Source organism: Drosophila virilis, chromosome X (genome assembly GCF_030788295.1).
Source record: "Drosophila virilis strain 15010-1051.87 chromosome X, Dvir_AGI_RSII-ME, whole genome shotgun sequence".
In the NCBI taxonomy this organism is placed as follows: domain Eukaryota; kingdom Metazoa; phylum Arthropoda; class Insecta; order Diptera; family Drosophilidae; genus Drosophila; species Drosophila virilis.
The window spans coordinates 22846677-22872385 of NC_091543.1; the positions used below are offsets into that span (position 1 = coordinate 22846677).

General features: G+C 39.2%; 1 protein-coding gene across 1 annotated transcript in view; it reads right to left on the reverse strand.

Moving 5' to 3' along the window:
- Nucleotides 1-2420: 2420 nt before the first annotated feature.
- The window catches only part of stx (ubiquitin-like domain-containing protein stuxnet), a 40251-nt gene continuing 16962 nt past the window's right edge, over nucleotides 2421-25709 (reverse strand). The window contains exons 2-4 of the mRNA XM_002055365.4: nucleotides 23898-23985; nucleotides 7095-9134; nucleotides 2421-6338 (exon numbers count right to left, since the gene is read on the reverse strand). Coding sequence (XP_002055401.3) covers nucleotides 5613-6338; nucleotides 7095-9134; nucleotides 23898-23985 — 2854 coding nt within the window. The 3' untranslated portion in view covers nucleotides 2421-5612. The remainder of the gene's footprint in view (nucleotides 6339-7094; nucleotides 9135-23897; nucleotides 23986-25709) is intronic.

The window sequence follows — 25709 nt, forward strand, 5'->3', positions numbered from 1 at the left end:
ATTATTATTATGTCTATTTCTAACTTATAGCAGAAAACGCCTCTTTTATAATATATATGCCTATTTGATACATATGATATATAGAACATATTAGAATTCGAAAAGGAACGCAACATCACGCAACCCCTGTTGTATCACCTGGAGTGGTCTGAGTAGACGCTGTAGTTGAACCTGACGAAAATGTTCCAGCCTTGTCAGCTTTTGAGAGACTGTTAAAAGCAATGTCGGTGCCTCTTTGGCCCCACCAACTCAAGTGTTACCTTCAGCCCCATCAGCTACTATTTTGGCATTTGTTCCCTCTCGTAGACAAGTTTTTGTGTCTCGACTTTCGTCTGAAACCACTTCTGAGTCATTGGCAGCCTACATTGCGAGCAAATCTTCTGCTAGCGTGTCAATAACCAAATTTATGATCCTACATTTCACGAGTTTAAGCAAAAGAAGCGAAACCCCGTCACCCTGTCGATCCCCTCTATGCAAGGTACCCTTATTGCCCCAAAAAACGAATCTCGTCTTCCGACCTAGTTTTCATTCCATTATCAGAATATCAGAGGTCTCATTTCTAAACTTAAACATCTTTTTGTGGCCAACGCTTCCTTCGATTCGATATACATATGTATATACTCACATTTTCGAACAATTTTACTTTATATAGAAATGATCGGCCGACTCCAGGGTTTGGTTTATTAATTGCCATTAAAGTCCATCTCCAGTCAGAACTTTTCTGTTTCTACTGACGCTGAGATTATCTCGGTTAAGGTGGCTTTTCCTACGCGCTGTCTTATCCTTCTTCTGATATATGAATAGTTTATATGAAACACATTGCTTGTATTAAAGAAGTTTCTTCACACGTGCGTAATAGTAAATGACCCATCTCTAGCTAGTTATTCACTGTCGAAAACTATCGAGTACTATCTCAGCACAGCATGAATTTCTAATCATTTGAATAGAACACTTGATACTTGATTTTTGTTAAATATTACAGCAAGCATAATTTAACGCTTAAATTTCAAGAGAATTATTATTAGTTGAATCCATCGAGGACAAATGACAAGAATTGTTTCAGTTACAAGCGATAGCTGTAAAACAATAGATACTTTATCTCTGTATATACTTTTCTCGAAGCTACATTTGATAAGCCGATTTTAAGCGTTGGAATCCGTTTGCGACCAAATAGTTTGGCTAGGCAACAATAAAATGCAGTCAATGGGGTATTATGCAGTATTTTTGAGGCCAAAAAGAAAGAAGACAATTGGTAGATTTGCGTTTCAAATTAATATTTATTGATGAATACTTTTTATTTTTGCATCGATTACTCTGTTAATGCTATTTGCCATTCAATATAAGAAGTTTTTACATGCAATCAATGGAATAGTTTTCTCGCATTTCTCGTCTTTTCGCAATGCTATTTATTTATTTATTTTATTTTTTTTATTTTTAAATACACACACCGATCAAAATGAAATGCAATACGCATTTTTTATTTTCTTTTCTTTTCTGTTTTTGCTGCAATTCTTTTTTTAAATATGCAGCAAGTGCTGCTAACTGGCTTGTTGTGTATACATATGCATATAGACAGGCTACATATGTGTATGTGTGTGTGTGTGTGGTTGTGTGTGCGTGTGTGTTTGAGTTTTGCAAGAAAATTGTGTGCACATGTGAGTGGCCGAGTTTTTTCAAAGAGCACAGCAATCCTACACATTAAGCCAAGTACTCAATTCCTCGAAGAATTCTAATTTCATGAATTTTAGAGCATACTTTTCGGCGCTGGGTCAAAATACTGCTGCGTATAATTTCGAAGAATTGAAACGGAATGGAACTGAGCTGTAGACTTCAGGCTACAGTACATATATATGTGTATGCTGTGTGTTATATTATTGTTCACATAGCTTCTGCTTTTAATTTGTTTGAAATTTGCATTTCAGTTTGCAAAGACTCGATATAATTATAAAGTTGTTTCCACCTAGTTCTTACTTGAATAGGCTTACACTAACAATATTTGCTTATTTTATATTCATTCTTCTGCTATCGCAAATGGCCGCAGTTAACGATATAACGATATATCGAATAGAGCAAATAGCGCGCTTCATTGTCCGTTTTTCTTCCATTTTCGATTTCTTCAGTTTATAATAGAATGTAATTGTTATATATATTTATATATGTTTGTATATGTATGTTTGTATGTATGTATGCATGCATTTCATATATATATATATATGTATGTGTGTATCAAGTTTGCATCATAAAATTTTTCTAAGTTCCCCGCATATTGGGCTGGGGGAACCCTCTTAAAACTAATACAATTTCAATGATAAACACTTGTAATTTCCATTTATACAATTGCAAATGTTGTGGGTACGCTGAAAAAAATTTGTTAGTTAGTTTTCGTTAATTAATTTGTTGTGTTCTTTTCTTCTTTCATCTTTTAGTTTTGTTTTTTTTTTTTTTTTGTTTTTTGTTAGCTTGGCCAAGTCGCTTGTTCAAGGGCTACTTATAATTTTGCTAATAAATTAGTTTGTCAAATTTGTTAAATTTTGTGTACTTTAAGTTTGACCAATGAAATGTTTCGACTTAACTTATATCTCGATTTCAACAAAAATACTCAAAATCTCAATTCAAAAAATATTCTTTTGATTTTTTTTTGTTTTGTTTTTTTTTAGGGCTTTAATAAATTTCAACTATTAAAAATAAATGCGAAAAATTTAATTTAGTTTAGTTTCGTTTTAAATTTAAATTTGTTTTCAGCAAATGTTGCGCATATGTTTTTGGGATACAAATTGAGAAATTGTGTTTTTGTTGTGTAAATATTTGAACTATATAGTATATAATTAATTTCATCGTGTTTAGTTTTGTTTTGTGTTTTTTTTTTTGTACTTTGTTAGAAATTCACGCAGATATGCTGAAATTATCCAACCGAGTCCTTGCTGCCTCATGAAACGAACATATCCAATAAACGAAAAGCCAACCAGTTCCAATTCTAGTAGTTCCAATTACCTAGCCCCTCACTTTAGCCATACTTCATTAATCAAGCCCTATTCATGTCCCACAATCTATGCTTAAAAGCTAACCAAGCTAAGTACTCACATAAACATATCCAATTATCGTTAATCGTTTATCGTTTATCATTAATCGCCTGCCTGCCGCACTCTAAGCCTTCAAAATTTTTGTTATCGATTACATTTATCCTTAACCTCAAACGTTATCATGTACATACAACTTAGCTGTAAATTTAACATAAGCTTATGTAGAGACCGATAAAACCAAAAAAAAAAAAATATATATATATATAAACAAATACATAAGGACGCGCTACTGCATAAACATTATAAAACATATGAATTGCACATGATTTGAAGTAATAGATTAATAACTAGGACAGTACAATATACATATATCATTAAGAAAGATGCGTCTCGTTATGTTGTGTATCGTATAATCGGTTTCATCTTTAGCTAAAGTCAAAGTATATGATTTGGTCGATTTTGCGCATTATGTCGCCTTCCAAGTGTGTATGCGTGTGTGGGTAGTATATTACAATTCTTATTTGTATAAAGTTCCATATATGCAAGTAAGTATTTGCAATTGGCACATAATTACTAACAAAGTCAAATGAATACATTACATTAAAATTGCTGGTATTTTGTATTTTTGGTTCTTATAGGTTTTCCATATTATATTGCACATGATGTCAGTTGCAACGAACACGCGACAGCGAGTTAACGTCGCGTTAACATGGCGTTAACATGAGTTCAAAGGAAAAGAAATCAAAATCAACGATAAATAAAAGTCAGCTTATTGAACTAAACCATTAACTAAGCATTTATTGAAATAAAATAATGATAATTGCAATTATATTCTTTTTGTTTTTTTTTTTTTTTTTATAAAGGTTATTAAGACAGTAAAATGAACGCAAACGAAGAAGAAACAATAGTTATTTTCGAAGTGCCGAAAATTCAACGCCCTTGCAGATGCAAATTTCAAAATATATTTTTAGTGCACTCAATTTTCGCAAGATCCTTTTTGTGGGGGTTATTTGACACATCTACCGCCTGCAGCATTACGTGAAAGAGAGAGACTACTTAACATTATAACATACAGACAGTAGGAGACAGCTCCATCGAATTAGCAGGAATCTTACTATATGTATTATTAATGGGTTTGACAAAGTGATCCTCAGTTTGAGGATATTTTGACGCTCTGCAAGGGTTTAGAAATAATAAACGTTTGCTACTAACTAATCGCATAACGTTCTCTTTTCGTTTTCGTTATCGTTGTTGTTATTACAATTATATAGTTGTAGTAGTAAATATATATATTTTTTATATGTTTGTGTGTTGAATGAAATATTATAATGATTTTTGTTTTAATTTAGCTGTTGCATTTTACACTTAACTAAATAAATTGGAAAAAAAAACTTAATTCGGTAATTAAATTGGTAATCTTAAAATTAATTTAATAGTGTGAAGACTTGAAAGTTTTTCAATGTTATCTTGAAATCTTCGTATTTCCTTTTTCAGCCTAATTTCAGCTTGATAAAAAATTATATATAATGTTAATTATAATAATAATATTAATAAAGAAACACAATGTTGGTGATGACAATTATAATTATAATTATAGTTATAATAATAATAATAATAATAATAATGACAAAACGTTGCGCAATGTAAACACAAACAAAAAGACGATTTTCTATTAAGGCAAATTAGGGTTAACAGCGCCCGTTAAAAGGCAACTGTAAAAAGGCAACGCGAGCGCTGCTCAAAAAGTTAACATAACATAAAGCTGCTAAAGTCGCATCTGCAACGCGATTTGCGAGTGTGTGTGTGTGTGTGTGTGTGTGTGTGTGTGTATTGGGCTTCGGTTTTACTGTGTGTGTGTGTGTCGCGTGTCTCAGTGCCTAAAATTAAATTCTACATTTTCTTCTAGTTTCTAACGCTACCAAAGTTGCCGCCGCTTTGGCTTTTACATCAAATTTACCATTCAACATCATTTTTTTTTTCTTTTCGTGTTTTTTCTGCTGCTGCTGTTTACATCTTTAGGCTTAATTTTACATTTGACAATTTTTACTAAATTAAGTTTATTTAAGGGTTTACCAGCCAGACAGCTGGAAAGCCGGATGAGTAGGTGGTCGGAGAGGGGTGGGGGAGGGAGGGAATAGGGATTTGAGATTTGCGGGCCGATTAATAGTTAATTATGTTAACAATGATTTTGTTAATGATCATAATGTTGATGTTAAGTATCTTAAAATTAATTTAACAGCTCAACGACTTTCTCTCTCTCTCTTACTCTCTCACTCTCTATCTCTGTTGTTTCAAACAATTGCGAGTTACGAGGAACGAGTGGATCGGGTTGGATAGGGAGGGGGCAATGGGTGTGTGGATTTGTGGTAAGCGGCTGTTTAAGTAAAACAGTTGCACCAGCCAGTGTGGTAGTTGCAGGAAGTTTACGTGGCGCTGCCGCATTTTTAAACAAATTATAAAGCCAAAAAAATTATAATAATAATAATATTAATAAAACTATAAAACTAATTGTTGTTGTTGTTGTTGTGGTTGTTTGTCCAACTGCAACATTAACTAGTAAATGCTACAAAGGGTGAACAGTTGCAGTTGCACTTAGGCGGCCGTATCCACCTCCTCGACTATGTGGTTTGGTGAGACCTCGCTGGGCGGTGCTGTGTTTGTTGCTGCAGCTGCAGCAGTTGCTGCTGCTGTTGTTGTTGTTGTTGTTGCTGTTGTTGCTGTTGTGCTGCTGTTGCTGCTGTGCTTTGTCTTGGCCACCTGCGGCGGCGTTGTTACCAGTGTGCTTACAGCGCTGTACTGTGGCACCGCCTCAACGCTGGACACTGGCGCCATGCCCGAGCTGGCATCGTAGGGCGAGCTCTTTAATTTGCGCGCCTCGCGCTTTTGCTTGCGCTGCTGCATGACCAGCCGCAGCTGGTCTAGCTTGGACTTGGTCTTCAGATTGGCCAGCTCCACGACGCACTTCTGGCACATATGTTCCCGTTCCCTCTGGCCGTTATCCTCACTGCCGCCGACCGTGCGATAGCGGCACATGCAGGCGCTCGAGCTGCCAGTTGCCGTGGTGGCATTCGCGCTGCTGCTGCCGCTGTTGCCGCTGTTGCTGCTGCTGGCTGCAACATCTGTGCAGCAGCCGAGTGGGGTTGACTTGGTGCCGCAAACAGCTGCGACAGAGGATCCTCCCTTGGCCAAATAGTGGCCATTGCATTCGCCATAGGCGCAGCTGCCAGCAGCCAAAGCCGCCGCTGCTGCTGCTGCCTGTTGCTGCTGCTGTTGCGCACGGCTGTTGCACTTGGCGCAGTTGTGATGCTTCGTCGAGTACTGAAACAGATCGAGTTAATATCTTAATTCATTTCCGGACAGTGAAAACGTGACAAGAGAGCATTGATACTCGCATTCATGGATTAATCTGGCTTTGAATATTTTGAACAATTGATAATAATTGAAATAACTGCGCTAAAATGGTGGTAAATCAATCTGTATTAAAAGACCCATAGTTCTTGTTCCATATCTCGGCATTACCCAACACTGCCTCATTCACTGCTCACAGCAGTGCAAAATACTAAAATCAAATATATATATAAATATTACCCAACACGGGCTTTGCAATGATTCTGCCCACTATTCAGTGCATAACAAAAAAAAAACATATGTAAATAATTCGCATTCCCTCCCAAACTACATATTAACAAAACTTTTCTTCCAGCGGTATGCAACACTTTTTGGATAAGCTAAGCATAAGAACGCTTCAACTAAGGCAAAAGCTTCACAGATTAACTGTATTTTTCTTTTTCATTTCTGATTTAGTTTTAGTTTTAGCGCTACTCAACACTGACTTCAAGTTAGTTGCTGAATGAGCAGAGGAATCCATCCCCTGCGCCCCCAATCACAACTTTGGGGTAGAGATAAGACTGAGATTCATGATCCTAGGTATTGATGCAAGCCTACTGAACCTCAACCTGAACTGAACTACCGACCAATTTATTTGGGCCCTAATGGAGCACCTGCCAGCTGCAGTTTTTTGTTTGCTGGATTAATCCAATATTCGAGTGAGGCAAGTGCACATTGTCGACTCACCAGCTTGCTGCGCACACCATGATGCAGTGCACCAGCTGCTGCTGCTGGGGCTGCGGCTGTGATGGCTGCAATGCCATTGGCGGCATTGCTGCCGGTGCTGTTGGAAGCGCTTGTGGAGCTGGAGGTGGTGGAGGCGCCGTTGCTGATGCTGCCGCTGGTGGGTGCCTCGAAGCTGATGCGTGCGCCACGACTGTATTGGGGCGTGGCACTTAGCAGATCGTTGAGTATGTGAATGACAGTGGAAATGTCGCGCTTGGGCCGTCCGAAGCGATCCTGCAGCGCCGGATTCAGTGTGCCCGAGAAGGTGCCCGAGTAGATGCCCTTGCCGTGATTCTTCATTGACTCAATGACAGCGCCAGAGCCAGTTTTGCGCGGTGTCTCCTCCCCGCCGCCAATGCCGGCGCCGACGCCAACGCTGCCGCCGCCAGACAAATCAATCTTGTTGGTGAACACCTCTTTGGAGAGCTTGCGCAATGTCTGGGTGAGGTTGCGCGATGCCTCGGCCAGCGTGCGGGTATCCGACACGCCCAGAGCGGCATCATCCAGTTCCGTGCTACTAGCTGTGGTGACACCTGCTGCTGCTGCTGCTGCTGTTCCACTCTTCGCGGTGGCTGCCTCTTGAGGCTTAAGCGCTGCTGCAGCAGCAGCAGCAGCAGCTGCGGCATGATGATAATGATGATGGTGATGGTGGTGATGATGATGATGCCGATGCTTGGAGCGTGTTACGGTAATGGGATTGTTGACAGTCTTGTGCAATGAGCTGTCTACCACGCAGCCGGCACCAGCAGATGCACGTGCCACAGCTCCAATGTTGCTGCTGTTCGGACTGGGTTGCACAGTTGTCGGAGCAGCTGCTGCTGCAGCCGGTGCTGCTGGTGCTGGTGTGGATAGACGCGTGCACAAGCACGAGGTGAGCTTGGCGGCTATCGGATCCTGCTGACAGCCACCGCTGGTGCAGCTAGCAGCACCAGCTGCTGACGGTTGAGTGGAGGAACTGGAGCTGGCAACGCCATTGATGTTGGTATTGGAGCTGGAGCTGGAGCTGGAGCTGGAGCTGGAGCTGACGCCCGGGCCATGGGCAATGTGTATATTCTTAATGGCCGTCGTTTTGATAGGGCTCGAGACAAGATTGGAAAGCGACTTGATGGGCGACTGCTCCAACAGTGGCTTTGACTGCGCCGTCGCGGTCGGCGTCGCTGACGTTGATGCCACAGTCGCTGAGCCGCCGGCTTGTATTGCCGCCGCCTGGGAAGCTGCTGCGGCAGCAGCGGCCGCTGCTGCTGCTGCCCTTGGCGCTTGCGTCAGCGCAATGCTCTTCACAATATTCTGTAGACTCTCGTAGTCACGCTTGCTTAGGAACGAGCTGAGATCGGAGCTCTTGATGGCGTGGTGTGCCTGGCCATGACCCGAACTACCGCCTGCTGCGGTCAGCATGCGGCTGCCGCCGCCTCCGCCTCCGCTGCTGCCACTGCCATTGCCGCTGGAACGCTCCATGTCCAGTTTGCGTGTGGTGGATGCCATGCCGCCAGCGCTGCCCGCGGCCACCGCCGAGGCGTTGTGGTGGTGATGATGGTGATGGTGATGATGGCTGTGGCTGTGCTGCAGACTCGGGTGCTGGTGACTGTGCACATGGCCGTTGCCGATGCGTCCGCTTGCCAGCCGCTGGCTGGAGGAGCGCGTGCGCGTATGCGACGAATGGGAGCCGCTGCCACCTGCATAACTGCAGGCCATGGCTGTGCTTGAAGCCGCAGTGGAAGAGCTGCTGCTGCTGCTGTTGCTGCTGCTGCCGCTGCTGCCGCTGCTGCAACCGGCGGCTAAGCTGTTGTTGCCGCTCGCCGCTGGCGCTGGCAGGGCAGCCGTCGCACCGGCAGCAGTGCCGCCTGCGGGATTGACGGTGCTCAACTGCAGCTGAATGAGCATCATGTGATCGCCCAGTCGCATGCTCAGATTAAGTGGTGTCTTGCCGCTGAGGAAGTCATTAACCTGCGAGTCGTTAAGCGATTCCAGCGCCTGCATCACCGTATTCTCCGGACGCTGTGCCTGTAACGGAGCAAGAGAAGTGCCAAGATTTAGTATATGTAGGTGTGACTATTATGTTAACTAACATTATCATGTAAACTCAATTAACAGCATTAACACAATAGCCGGTCTGTTACTTAACAGAAACGTTTCATTGATTTGTAGTCTGTTATAAATTGGCTCACAGCTAAAGATCTCTACGAGCCAAGACACGATGACAAGGTACTATAATAACCCAATCACACAGAACCTATAGATTCAGGGTTTGTTGCGGCATCTTGACGCTGGTTAGAGAGCAGCGCCTAATCGACCACTTCCGACTAGAACACTCTTACTTGTTTTTTTCCCGATTCCATCAACTATCCACAGGCAATTTGTTGTCGTACGTGATTCAATGCGTCGCCTTTGTGTTGTGATAAAGCCAGCGGCAACAACATAAGCAGCAAGTATGTAGAAATAGCATCACATACCTTAGCTATCTTGATCGGAGATGTGTAATACTTCTGACTGACAGAGTGCAGGGAGCGTATTGCGAGAACGAAGCAAAGGCAATGCAAATGCATTCAGATGACATGAAATGCCATAACATTGGCCTATCAGATCACAGTTAACCTAAGACTTTATAATACTTATAATACAAAATCATATTATTATCAAGGGATTCACATTTTCAAAATCGCAACCTTTTCTACACAATTCTCTCAATTGATGCTCTCTCAGCGTCTCTTTTGAAAAAATATCTCTCAGTGAGTCTATCGTTAGCTCTAAAGTATTTCTCTAGCTCTACCGCGCACTTGCTTATCCTGGACTTACTTTGTCCCTTTCCCTTTCACTTGCCTTGCATTTTCTTTTTTCAGGTCTCTCTTGTTCTTCTTCTTAGTTGGAGTAAACTACTTGCTCCCAAATGCAGCTTATATGGGCCTCCCTAAGTAGTTTTTTTTTTTTTATCAAGAATTTGTAATCGTTTATTTATGTTCATATGCTGATACATATAATATGCATGTTTTTGCATATACACTTAACATACCGACAAAGAAAGAAGGAAAACAAAAACAAAACAGAAAATCAACTGCGACAAGACAACAACAACAACAACAACAACAACAACAACAACAAATGCGATGTTGACAACTTTTAAGCTCGATTTGTATTTTAAAGGTCTGGGTTAATTAATCATTTTCATTGCAAACGGACATACAAAAAAAGATCGACTGATCCAGCCCCTTCAGTATGCCACTCTGTGGCCCCCGCCCCAGCCCCTTTCCCTGCACAGTGACGCACACAGACGCGCTCACAAATGCAAGCGAACGTCCGTGTGTATTTGTGTGTGTTTAATTTTAATTGCCTGGTGACACAGTGACCTAATATTATTTCAAAACTTTTCGAAGCTTTTGTGCAAGACGAAGGGTTGGCCGCAGAGGGGAGCTGGCTTTGGCAGCTGCTACTTTCCCTTCGCACATGGCCAAGGGCAGTGCAAGCGCCAGGGGTCGGGAGGGGCCATTCACTAGTTATGTAACTGATTTCAAAGTTTCTGCTTGGCAACAATCGAGCATTAGTGCATTTTTATAAATTTCGTACGACGTCTTCGAGGCCTATTGGCTTTGTTGCTGTTGCTGTTGTTGCTGTTGCTGTTGTTGCTGTTGTTGTTGCTGTTGTTGCTGTTGCTGTTAAGTGTACCAAGGTCAACTGATGTCGCTGTCGCGATTTGTCGCCAGCGGCGCACGCAACTTACGTCATGCAGCAGCTTTGCGACGCGTCGTCGTCATTCGTCGAAATCGAAAATTTACAAATTTAAGCGCAGCAGCAACAACAACAACAGCAGCAGCAGCAAAAACAAAGGCGGCCAATTCTGTAATTTATTAGCTTTGTGCCAATTGTTTTGGCTTTTTAAAAGCTTTTGGCTTACGGCATTAGCTTTAGCTCAGTGTGTGTGTGTGTGTGTGTGTGTGCGTGTTTTGCGCTTCAAATGGCAACACAAGCCAAAACCTATTCAGCTAGCGCCTTGCTCATCTGCCTCAGCACAGCAGCGCCCCCTCCGCATCATCCCATCAACCATCCATTCACAATAATTATAACCGTTTTTGTGTGTCTCTGACTAGCGCTCACACTCGCTCTCTCACTCTTGCCGTCTCGCTCTCGCACAACCGGTTTACAACGGAAAAGCCGACACCAAATGCCGCTGCGCGTCCCACTAAGCCCGTTACGCGCATAAAACAACAACAGCAACAACAATTAGCTAGAATAGCACAAAGAACAAGAGAAAATAACAGCTACAACAACTGGGATTCTCATCGCATGCAATTAATCGTTAAACTAGCCAAAAACGAAGCAAATACCGATCTCTCTCTCTCCCTCTCTCTCTCTCTTTCTCATTTACTCTTTTGCTCTAGGGCTATACACATTGCTATTGAGTGAATCTGTCTGTCTGTGTGTGTGTGTGTGTGTGAGAGAGAGAGAGTAAAAGATAGTGAGAAATGAGATTTGAAAAGAATTAAGTTCAAATCAAAATCTAACTAGAAAGCACGGCACATCGAAGATGTAATGCCCTTTTCTACCGTCTGATTGGCCCAACAATATCTTATTAATCTTTTTAAAAAATTATCTTGTTTAATATACACATATATAGTTAAAGATAAAGATAAAGATACATATTCAATAGGCCATTTAACAGAGTCTGCAACTTGATATCCACAAGATAATCATGTACAACTTGAATCTAATAGTGAAATTGTTAAATTTTCTAAAATATACAAATCAGAAATAAATTATAAAACCAACATTGCATACTATCCTATACAAATGCATTGTACATTCTACACATTTGTGATTCACATTCGATAGTTAAACAGGTGAACGTGATAAACAGTTGTTTAGACCATAGCGTGGATTATCATAGATAAGATACGGTAAATATGCCGATGAGCAGAAATAGTTTGAATATGCAAGCGTTAATGATATTGGCAAGAATAAAGCCGAAAGCAAAAAAGAAATCGCAAAAGTCTCTTTTTAATCTTCAATTTTTTTCAGTTAATTCTGTTCACATTTGGCATTATTTTCGATTTGAATAGTGCTATTTGTTGCCCTGATTGCATCTGCACTGTTTGCCGCACAGTTTGCAAGGCATTGGACTTTGCACGTGCTCAATGCGAGCGCGATCTGAGGTGGTGGAGCGCACTTCGAGTGGTGCGCAACTATACAAAGGCGGCGCCACTGGCACTTGACACAAAGCCACTAACAAAGTGATTCGCGTGAATGTGTGTGTGCATGTGTGTGTTCATTTTGGGGACAAAGCAAAATATATGTATGTATGCACACATAAATTTTTTAGTTTCTCTTTATCAGTGTGTGTGTGTGTGTGTGTGTGAGTGTGTGTGCGCGCGTGTGTTTGCTGACCATGAAAATATTTTTATTGACTTGCTTTCAAAAACTGTGTTAAGCTCCCCCCACCGAACCCCGAACCACGAACCACAAACCACGCCGCGCAGCCCCATTGCCCGCACTCTAGTGGGTAGCCGCGATCCTCACATATGCGAGACTGGCCAAGTACTGATAAGAACAACTACCTGGCCCACTCTTTGAGCGTCCCTTTGGTCCGGGGCGTCACCCACTTCGCTGGAATTTATAGTGCATAAAAGCGTAACAACAAAAAGATAGAAATAGAAAAATCAAATAAAAACAAAAATAAGTAAATAAAAAATGGCAAGCACAACAAAGGAGACGACAGCTGGCGCCATCGATCGCGACTGCTTGTTTGCCTCCGTTATCTAAGCAGCGGCGCTGACGTCGCTGTCGCCGTCGCCGTCGCCGTCAACGCAGCTTTGCACTTGCTCAAACACAGTTTAAAAGCCACTGCAACAGCCGGCAACTGTGGCGAGCAGCTACGTAACCGGTTTTATTGGCTTGCCAATTGGCGTGGCTCGCAATGGGTCTAATAACAAAAATTAGCTTGTGCATCGTTGCAACACACACTCACGCATATATATATATATACATATACGCACACATACACACACACGGCGCTTGCCACAATTAGCATTGTGGGGATGGGATTTGGAGGCAACTAGCTTTCAGTCCAATTTGCAAACATCTATTGACAACAATTTGCAAATGTTCCAGTTCAATTGTTTCTTTAAAGCAAACAAAAATTATTGTTGCATCATTGAAGTTTCAACATGCCGCGCTTCATTCCACCTCGTTTCACACCTTTCAAATGGCTTTTGTGGCAAAATGAGTATTTTTCTAGTGTTCCATTTCATTGTTTCATTTCCATTTCAAAAAATTGAACTGGACAACCTTAAACTATTGTTCGATGCCAATTCCACTATTCCGCATTCCATTCCATTTTGTATCATTTGTGTCTGACTTGTAGCAGCTGCCCAAGTGTGCCATTCCCATCGTTTCACCTCGCATTGTTTCGCAACAAGTCTATTATTTCCTTCATTTTTCACAATTCATTTGCTGCATTTGGCATTCACTTCATTCAACCAAATACAAAAATCACAGCTAAATACTTGATAACTGTTTAGCATTTAAATGGCGAAGCCCTTGAGCGGAATTTCCAGCCCAGGGGAACTTTTTTTCCCCAGACAAAAGAAAAACTTGCTTTGAAAATCGTAGTGCCATTCGAGAATACCACATTTTTGATACTCTGCCTCTGTGGAGCTTACCCCTTGCAAGGGCTAAACCAGCAGCAGCAGATAAGAAAGCCTTTGTATAATGTGCTCGGCACGACAATACCCTGTATCCGGTAACATCAGATTCGAAAAAGGTTTACAGAAATTTCAGGTATGTTAAGGTATATGTATCTGTAGCTGTAGCTGTATCTGTATCCATATCCGTATCTGTATCCGTATCTGTTTCTGTATCAGTATCAGTATCTGTATCTGTATCTGTATCTGTATCTGTATCTGTATCTGTATCTGTTTCTCATTTATTTGTATATATACTCCACAGGCACACAATCATCTGCTTTCGGCTATAACAAAACATTTGTCCAAGTATCTTATACCCTATTTGTAGACCATTTCAATGGGTACAAGGTACACAAATGCTGTAAATGTTTTCCAATTTGATTAGAGCCACAACAACAACAACAGCAACAACAATAAATTCCTTAGCCAATTATTACTCATGCCAAAGGCAATTAAAATAAACTAATAATAGCAATTTGTAAATGGCATAATGCAAAGAGAATTGCAAGCGACTTTCACAGCGCAAATCGATTCAACAGAAAAGATATAAAATAAATATTTTAAAATATCATCTCGGTAAATATATGTATGTGTAATCGGGCGACCCAGCGTATAATATTATCAATGGATTAAATGTCTTTCATATGCTACAACTTTCGAGCGAAACAAAACAATAAATAAGCGTGCTCTAAAAGAGAGTATCCGACCGGCAGATACCCTGCACTGCGCGAAACAGATTATTGAATAAACTCCATGCTTATAATCCGAATAAAGGCGATGGATTTCTCTTGAAATGGGATTTATTCAAGACACATAACCAACATATGAAATATTCTGGGTCTGTGTATGGAAGTTATGTCTTCAAATAAATCGAAGCTTATAATCGATACTTATCGATTTTGTGAAAACGGGGAAACTATCGAAAATACGAATTAAACTTGATCTGCAACGTTTCCAATAAACGTTATCCAGCTCTTAAAGTTCTTCAGATCTACGCGTTTATACAGCCAAACAGACAAACACACCGATAACATAAACAATATACCTGTATTTAACCACTTGGGCATAGGGTATAGAGAACAAACGTGTTTTTTGCCCAACAACGACAATCAACACTCGCAAGTATTTCCTTTTACTCTAGATGAGGCAACCTCTATACACCCATAACCCATGCCATTTCATTCCGTTCCATTCCATTCCATTCTTATAAGTAGTTGAAGTTTACGTTGTTGCTATGATAAACCGGATTCACGGAAATTGACGAGCGGCGCGTTTCCGTTGCGGCCGCACATGCCATCATCATCATCATCATCATCATCATCATTAGCATCAGCATCATCATCGGTTTCGTCTTTTAAGTAAATAAAGCATTGACGTTCTTCTTGTTGATCATCATGCTGATGATGCTGATGATGGAGCTGCTGCGGGCATTGATAAGGTTACCGAATTGCGCAATGCACACAGCCGTCAGAGGGAGAAGTGACAAAGTCATCAAGTCGTCATGTTAGTCATGTCGTCAACCTGTCAATTTGACATATTTCGCTGATAAGCTACATAAATTACCAAACACACAGGTGGAACGCATACGTAAAACTAGTTTCTTGCGAAACTTTTGCATTTGCTCACCGATTTTTATGAAATTTTCGGAATCTACCCATAGAATGCTAACTTTAGGTCTTACCAAACAAAGAGGTTTTATCTCTAACTATTCGATATTTAGTATTGAATAGTACAATTGCCTGTCCTTTAAAATTCCCTTTTTGAAATGATCTATGGGTTTGGTACCCAGAGTTTAAGCCAGGACTGCACAGCCCCAGGTATTTGTAGATGGCTTGGCTTACAGTTCAAACCAACTTCCTTAGGTTTGGCTTAGTAATCATGTACTTCATATTCATGACCTTGGCTTTTCCGAAAGTTAAATGCAACAATTCAATTATTTATTTATAATTAACCGTTCTGCTACAATTTTGCAAGCCTTACATATTTTCATATCAATGTTTCACGCTACATTTGAGGGCCATCCAAAACTTGTATCTATCAAATATGCTTAGATAAGTGCAATTCCAAATTTTTTGGGCGAACTCAGCCCTAAGCGACTTCTATCTAAATAAAATGGTTAGCAAACCATTTTGACTTTGATTCAAAGTGAAGTCTGGTTCAATCTGGTTTCTATCACAACCTATTTGCACTCCTGGCTGCAGCCTTATTCGACGGTCCATGCTGAACGGCACTCATTTTATATATATATATTTAATATATACATTTGCGCATATTAACTAAACCAACGACTAACAACTAGCCAGTAACAGCTGGCCATTCACCTGTTTACGTTCTCTTGTCTTGTATCTTTTGTTTCTCATTGATATTTCGATTTTTTTTTTTTTAAACATATTTTTTCTTATTCCTGCTTTTTCTATAGCTGCGCTTTCTTCATCCGATTTATATATATAATAATAATATTATATATATTTTTGTTTTTTTTGGCCAACATTACAAAGGACACATAAATTCGATTGGCCACACCTACGTCGTAGTCGTCGTCGCTTTGGATTTTTTCTTTTTGGAATTTTATGGATTCACGGTTTTTGTCGACGGTTGTTAAATGCTGCATTTTGCTTTGTCTGCGCTGCCCATCCGCATTATCGTCAACACTTTCCTTCTGCCTTCAGTTCATCATCATCATCATCATCATCATCATGAACATCATCATCATGAACATCATCATCGGCATCAAAATGATTGTCATTATTATTATCAAAATTTGGCCCTTTGTCTGCGTTGTTTTGGGGCTTTTGTCGTCTTCTGTTGTGATGCGAATTGCAATCAAAAAATCATTTTCATAAATCTATGCGAGCAAACAGAGAAAAAGAAAAAACAACAAATTACGCATACGCACTGTGCAACAGCAGCATCTGGCTGAGAATTCAGCGAAAGCCAAAACAAAAGTAATTCATTTGACAAGCGATGCCAGCGCATCATTTAAATGACATAAATAATAAACGCCAGCTCCCTCGGCACTTCTCCCCCTTACTCGCACTTGAAGCGTGCCGAGCTGGGGCAGAGGCGAACCGGTGTGCCACAGAGTCGGTCATGGTGCATGACACGCTAAAGACAACGCCCACCCACTTGACTGCGGCTTCAGCTGCCAAACAAAACGAACACATATACACACACAAATTAAAGTCGAAACGAAATTGAAATGATGACAAAACAAAGGCGCTGGCGACAGCCTGCAAGAGAAGACGACAGCAATCGATGGAACAAACAATCGGTCAGGTCGACTTTCTGGTTTGCCTACACTTTGAGGCTGTAGAAGAAAAGTGCTTTATTCCATTCGTTTCACTGTTAAATATAAAAACATATTCAATACATATACGTATATGTTATATTGCCTATATCATAAACAAGGGCAATTGAATGAAACGCGTTTCATTCCATATGTTTCACTTTCGAAAATGTTAACCTAACATATATCATATACAAGAATACAAATATTCAAAATATACATATCTGTTATATTGCCTATATCATACACAAGAGCAATTAAATGAAAGGTGTTTCATTCCATTAGTTTCACTTTCGAAAATTTCAAAATATTCAAAATATACATATCTGTTATATTGCCTGTATCATATACAAGAGCAACTGAATGAAACGTGTTTCATTCCATTTGTTTCTCTTTTCAATATAAACATCCTATGCGGGAAACGTGTTTCATTCCATCTGTTTCACTACACAAAATGTACAACTTGGACATTGCATAGACTTTTATGTTCCATCGAGTTCCATCGTTGCGCGTTCCATTCCATTTTATTTCTAATGCAACGACGCCTCTCAAGCTGACGTAATCTGTAGGGTAGAGTCCATTATTCGCTCGCCCACTGTTCGGCATTATGACAAATTTCGGCAGCCACAGTGTGCCAGCGCTTTTAATAAACTTAACAAAATATTATTACTTTTAATAGCTGCTGAAACATTTTCGGACATCTTTTCGGTCGACGTCGCATTTCATTAAAGTGACACGCCGAATGCCTCGGAGACGTGGTCCGAGATAAAATTGGAACAATATGCAAATATTGTGGCAGACAAACGAATATATATATGATATATATATATATATGTACGTATTGGTATATGGAATGGTGCGGCATGGGGCAGGCGAGTAAATGGTTTCTATCTATATTTATATAAGACCACAGAAGCACAAGCACTTTTACTTTCGACCAGACCAAACCGCTTCTGATCAGCATCTGCCTTGGCAAGGATCGGGCCACAGATCGAATCATTATTTTCAGAAGCTGGAGTCTGCTGACCCACAGCGGTCACCTTGTCCCGTGTCATTAGTCACATTGTCAATAAATCAAGTCGAGCCATCAACATGTCACTTGTTAACACACATTTTATCGGCATTCGTGGGCCAAGTGGCAGGTGGGGAGCGGTTAATTAGGAGCATTCGGCACCTGTCCAAATTTTCGGACTACCGTTTATACATATTTTGTGTGTGTGTGTGTGTGTGTGTTTACCCCTTTGGAGAAGCCGCAATTCGCTAATTAGGAGCAACGGCATGGCAAGCCATGACTCAGCACACACTTCACGTCCACGCACTCAAAGTTAAATCCCAAAACCAAGCGAACCGAACGCATCAAATCTGAACGAAACAGATCTGAATCGAATATAACTAATGTGCAGGCATCGCAATTGGGCAATATCCATTTCGATACACGCCCAGCTAATAAAACGATCGCATTCTGACAAATCTATATAAATATATATATTGAAACGTATATATTTCATAAACAAATGCCTGTCAGGTTCTCACCTTTCTGCAACATTGGCTATTGGCACTCGTAACAGGCAGACCCCCCACCCCTTCAGTCCCTCTTCCTTTCGGTACAGCTTTTAAGTGCATTTTTGTTATATGTTTTATATATTTCGTGTTATTGTCTCGACTTGTAATATATTGCGTATACCCTGTAGAAAGTGCGCCACGAAGAGGTTCACACGATTGCATTGATAAGAAGCTGCAGATCAGAACTATTCTGATTTTGAATAAGACTTGTGGCTGAGTATAGAAAATAGCCAAAACCTAAATGCTCTATTGTGCTTTGAGCGTGTGACCTACAAGCGTGAGGTCGCCGGGTCAAATTTAGCAGAAATTGTCAGTTTGTAGTTTTGAAATTCGTTTGTCAATGCTTACAGGGTATTTGAAAGTCGAACAGCACGAACTTGTCTAAATATTTATATCTTTGCTTGTGTCATTAGGGGGGAGGGGGGCAATCACACAAAATATTAGCAAAATAAAATTTCAAATAAAAGAAAAAACCTATTTTTAGCACAACGGACACAAAATTGTTGATTCGCTATTTAAACATACATATAAAACATAAAATTGGAAGTTTATATGTGAAATGATTTTCGAAAGACAAAGGAAAAGTCGCCAATTAATGAGTGCTGATTTTTGGTGGCAAAGAGTAAAACATGCAAGGGTTCGTGGGAGTTGCGCACCTTTCGAATTAGCTTCGGTGCTTATAGTCCGATCTTGATGAAATGTGAATTATTATTTATGCTTACATACTATACAAAAAGAACCAAGTTTATGAATTCGATACATATCGATATTATGGAAGAATCTATAATTTAGTTTTCTAAGCCTTAAGCTCTACTTTTTGGCGAGATCGAAACCAGAACTGGACCTGGAGCTGTTCCTGAACTTCGACTCAGCTGACAGCTGCTTCCTTTTCGCTGGCCCAAAACCCGTATACTCTTTTGGCCATTTTGAATGGATGCAGGGTATAATTGGCTGTCAGTGCACTGGCTAAACTCTGGCGAGCACTAATTGGCATTTTGTGAGCTTTAATTTGTTGTTGCACAGCTTTTGCTAATTTGTTTCACTAAATTTGCTGCTGTTTGTACATTTGGTCAGGTGCAACATACATATTTTGTGACAATTGTTGCTGTTGCTGTTGTTGTTGTTTCCATTGACAATAATGAGCTTTTGTTTAACGATCGTCGCTGCAGCAACAACACAAATAACCGCACATTTCCAAAGCAAAAATCGTTTAAGCCAAATAAAAAACAATCACTATAATTGTGTTCATTTGTTGTTGCTGTTGCGTTTCTTTTTTTTTTTTTTTTGCTGATTTTCGTGCACGCCAAAATATTTCTTTGTTCGCCTCACGAAAATTGCACGAAATTCTATACAACACACACCTCAATACTGGTACACACATTCATAAATGCACAACCAACATAAATGTGTGTGTGTGTGTGTGTGTGTGTGTGTGTGTGTGGGTGTGTGTGGGTGCCTTCGCGCTTGTGCACTGAAAGATGCGCGGGGCATGCCACGTTTGTATGTATGTACCAACATTGTGCAGCAAAAGGGGGGCGGCAACGGAAATCTCGCTACGCATTGAAGCCCTCTCTTCGGCATGCCTGATTCGACATTTGACATTTGACTTGGACAGCATTGCTCGTCCCACACCAATATGAATATTCCATAGAAAAAGTTCAATCGAATTTACAATCTGTAAACAAATTATTAATGTGCAAAACAAATTTGAACGGGAAACGTGACATGTGGAATAATTTGCAAAAAAAAAAAAGGCCTCCCCCGAGTGGGTCAAAAAATTCCAGATGCCATTTCCTCCTTCTTCAAGAATTTATTATGTATTTTCTTTTTATACCCTAAAGCATCTCCGACCCCATAAAGTATATATATTCTTGATCAGCATCAATAGCAGAGTCGATCTAGCCATGTCCGTCCGACCGTATGTATGAACGCAAGGATCTCAGAACCTATAAGAGCTAGAGACTTGAAATTTTAGATGTAGGTGCTCCTAGTGCCTGAGCAGATCGAGTTTGTTTCCGATAATCGATATACTTACTCCGTTTTCAAGCAATCGATAAAAATTGATATCGATATTAAATTTTTTTTTTAACAATTTTGGTAAATAATAAGAGCTAGAGTCACCAAGCTTGACATATAGCTAGGCAAATAGAATATATATATGCATTTGATGTTGGAAGAAGAGGGTTCCGGGTATGCCCTAGTCGGAAGCTCCCGACTAGAACCTCTTACTTCTTTTTGTTTATTATGTAATTATCTAGTTGTATCCTATTTATTTTTTTTTTTAATAAATCAATTTTTTTTTCTTTTATAGTAGTTTATATTTATTTTCAAATAGAAATTCTCTCATAAATTGAGCCCAGCTCTATAAGAAATAAGTCCAATGTTTTCGCGGCAAGTGTCCCTCACAGTTAGTTTGGCTGAAACTCACGTTGAACCGATTTCAGTTTCACAAGAAAACTTGCAACGTCGCGACACATAAAGCATAAATGTTACAAAAAAAGAATAGAGGAAAAAAAAAACACAGACATGTCACACAACAAAAAATAAAAAGAAACGTAGACAAGACAAATCAGCAGAAAACAAAAAAAAAAAAAATGAAAGAAACAACAGATCATAAGATATGGGGCAAATATTGATAAGCGGTCTGCAACGGCACGCAAGAAGGCGAGGGGCGGAGTGGAAGAGAGGGGCGAGCGAGATTGAGATCTGACATACAAATTGTGTCAACAGCTGATGGCAAATTAGGAATCTGGGGCGTGGCTGAGAGGCGGCAACTAGTTGGTACTCAAGACATGTTGCAATGAAACACACACACACACACACACACACACGCCAGTTGGCACTCATAATTCAAACGGTAAACGGTAAATCAAACGGTGTGCGCACAACAAAGTGGAGCAAGAGCGAAGAACGAGAAAGAAAAAGGGGCCAATGGCAAAGCCAAAAGATGAATAAGAGAAGTGTGCAAAAACGTGGCCGGAGTTGGGATTAAATAGATTTGAAAGACGAAAAAAAAGCCTAAATTAGCATGAAAATCATTGAATTGACAGAAGAGTAAAATACCACAAAATGTTAGCTGAGAAATTGGTAAAAAAAAAATCAACGAGTTTACAAAATTTTAAATTAACTGAAATTTGAATGAAAAAAGAAATCAAGAATCTTGCAAAATGCAACAATAAATATTGAGAAAATATATTAAAAGTATTGAAATATGAAAGAGATAAGATTTTTAAAAAATTAATTCAAGAAAAAAGAAAATTAATTAAAAATTGAACTGAAAGGGTTTTTGCAAAAGAAAATATCTTTGGAAAAGTATGTGAAAAGCAAGCATAAAAAAAAAATGTTTCTGTTATGTGAAGAATATAAATATTATTAATATACACATATATTAATATTTGTATATATATGTTAATATTATTAATATTAATTTAATTAAATTTCCAAAACACATTTTTTTCGCTTTATTAATACTTTTATAATTCATGCTCAAAGCTTAATTTATAAATGCCTGGCTTTGGCAAACAAAGTCACAGCTCAAATTTGTGATCTACAATTTGAGTCACAGTGAAAGATCGCAGTGACAATATTTAACTGTGATCTTTTGGCAGTGACTGCGATTGTTGCTGTATGTCATCAAGATCTGTTTTTTTTTTCTTCTTCTTATTTTTGCTGTCTGTTTTTTTTTTTTTGTCATTCCCAAAGTTATTTGGCATTAATTAAATTTTAATTTATTTACATATTTATTTTATTACACACACAAATTTTTTGGCAATTTGCTGTTTAATGTTTGTTGTTGTTGCTTTTGGTTTTTTGTTGTGGCATCTGAAAAACTGGTTGGCTCAAACTTAAAATGCAGGCCGCCCCGGTTTTTTTTTTCGAATTTAATTTATGCAAAATTTTTGAACAAAAATCGAAATGAAGCCAAAACGAAATCTTTTTATTTGCTGCTGCTGCTTCTGTTGTTGCTGTTGTTGTTGTTGTTGTTGTTTTGCTGCTCAATTGGCGACGGCCCCTGGCCATGGCAATCAATCGTTGGTCCGATCAATCCCCCGCCTCCTTCTCACCCTCATGCTCCTCACCCTTCGACACTCTCTTCACAGCCAATCGACACGAACCAAGTTTGAGTTTAGCATTGAAAACATTTCAGACTTTCCGCTTTTCTCTGCTGCCTTTTAAAGGTTTCTCGCTTAACTGTGTGTGTATATATACATATAAATATATATATATATATATATATATATATATATATGTGTGTGTGTGGGAGTGTGCGTGTGTGTGCCTCTTAATGAGAAAGTTTTGGTTTTGGCTTTAAATTCATAAGACAAAGTCAGCAGCGACAGCCTAAAGGTCAAGTTTGCATTTGTATGAGCCGCAGGCTGAAGTTCGCTTGGCAGCTGGGGGCGTGGCATATGAAGATTAGCTGAATCGAGGCAAAATCAACGCTTGGCAACAGCTATTTGGATCTGTGATAGACGGGATTGCGTCTTAGTCATTTAGTAGATAAGCTACAAGCTAATTCATGTGGTTGCTGCTGTCGCATTATCGATACAATTTATCGATGCCATTTATCGATTTGTCGCTAAGAGTTAGATTAAAGTAAATAACTGTTTAAATTTGAATGTTCAGCTTGCTTGAATTAACATTATTTCATTGAAATGTTGAAAAGTTGTAAGCGACAGCAATATCAATGCAATCCACATTTATCGATTTATCGATAAGCAATATCGATGCCACTTATCGATTTATCGTAAGACATTAATGCATCTAATTGTTCAATTTGCAAATTGAAGTAACTTAAATTAAATACAATTTTTAATGCTTTCGCAGCATTCACAATATCGATAGACACGTAAGGTTTGAAATACGCAAAGTTTCGCCTGGATTTTTTTCTAATTTAGCAATTCTTATAATAATTCTTATACTTATGTTCATAAATGGAAGAACATCTTGAACAGAAGAAACCTGATCAATCTAATGAGAACTTGTATGTTGAAGCCAACATAAAATTATACTTTAATGCAGTTAGCTCCTTTCGTGTACAATATCAATCGATTTACGGCCATATCAATCGGAGCTGATTGCTTGTGTCACATTTGCAGCGCTGACATTGAACCCCAATGAACTGCATTACGATATGTGTTTAAGTACTGGAATATATATGCTTGTCAACTATATATGTATATATATATATATATATATAAATCTGTTTAAATGTATAACACAGTTAATCGTTCTGTCACTTACCAGCAAACCAGTTTCTACATTTGGTATTAAAATGATCTTGGAACCGTCCATTAAATTGTGATCTCTGAGCGTACCATCCTGTAGTTCCCTGTAATTAACAGATCAGAAAGAGATAGCATTAGTTAGTGTACAAAATGTGGCAGCACGTGTTGCCACAAAAAACAACAAAGCCAGAAAGAAAGAAAATAAAGCGCTGAACAGTCAACGATCTAAATTAAAGCCAAGCTTACTAAGCTGATGTCAACCTTTTTTTAAATACCCTGTAATCATGAAATGGCCAACAATCAACCGTCTTTATTCTAGCCACAGTTTACAGTTTACAGATTATAAGCCCGTCTGGCTTTTGCGTCTAGACTAGAAACTTTTGATTTTTTGCACAACTGAAATTCGATGCAGACGTCAACAAAAGGCGTTCGATTTGCTGCTACTTTTATTAATTTTAATTTCTTCACTTTTTTTAAAAATTATTTTAAATAAAAACAATTCACAATGGGCGCAAGAACAGTCAGCGAGAATATCGCATTATCGACAAAATGCATGTGAGTATTTGTTTATTTGAATGGGATATGGATAATATAATTTAATTGGAGATTTGTTTATTCAGCAGGCAAAAAAATAAAAGGAAGTTTCGAAAGTTATTGTAACATACGTGTGTTTTTTTTTTTATTTTTTTTTTTTTTGATTCGTTGATTTGCCCTGTCAGCACATTTTGCATGCGTAAGGAGGTTTTGACGACACTTTGTTAAATAAAAAGAGAAAAGGCAAAAGAAAAAGCCAAAAAAAAAGAAGAAGCACGTAATGTTAAGGCGCATAAAAATCGATGCGTTTTTTGCCACTTTCAACAACAAAAGGTAAACCGAAGTATTCTGATTTTATATAGGTACAAAGACAATGACTTCAATTTGCATATAAGTTGCGGAGGTGTAGAGAGAGCGAGAGGGGGAGTGAAGGAGGAAGAGAGAGAGGTAGAAGCTGAAATGGATCAAGATCGGGGCATTAGCCAATTGAATGAAATATTTTGGGCATTCTTTTCATAGCTGTTTGCGGTTATCTATTTATGCCTATCGATAACAGTCGTCGATAGTTATCGATCACGCACAAAATCAAGATCGGGGCATTAGCCAGTTAAATGAAATGTTTGGGCATTCCTTTCAGAACTGTTATCGATTTGTGCCTATCGATAACAGTCGTCGATAGTTATCGATCACACTTAAAATCAAGTAATTTAAACGATACTCAAACAATTTAAAATTGCCTTCGATTTGGCCATGCAAGGTATTATATAGTTGCCAAGTTTTTAGTGCGTCTTTTGGAATATGGCTCGATGCCCGATCACCTTTAGTTTAGCCCCATATTATTACGAACTAATATTTGCTGATCTGGCCGAAATTGCGACTTGCAAAACAACTCGACAGCTAAAAGGCGACAAGGGATTGAATTAATTGCCAATTTATAAGCGCAGCATGTAAAAAATTTCAAAGTTCAAGCACTTTACAGGTTTTTGCCCAGAACCTTTTACTCGCCGCACACATACGCACACACACACACACACTCGCACACACACACATCCTCTTTACCACCTGAAGGGGGAATTTCGGGTGAATTTCGGTTTCTTATTGCTGTTGGTGTCGAACGGGGGCCAAATGATTTCCATTTTCTGCTGCTTTAGCTGTTTTTTTTTTTTCTTTTCGTTTACGTTTACGTTTTATTTTATATTATTTTATACAATTTTTGTTTTGTTTATTCTTTTCTTGCTTTTGTTTTGTTTTTTTTTTTTTTTTTTTTTTGTGCGGGCAACCCAAAAGTCAAAAG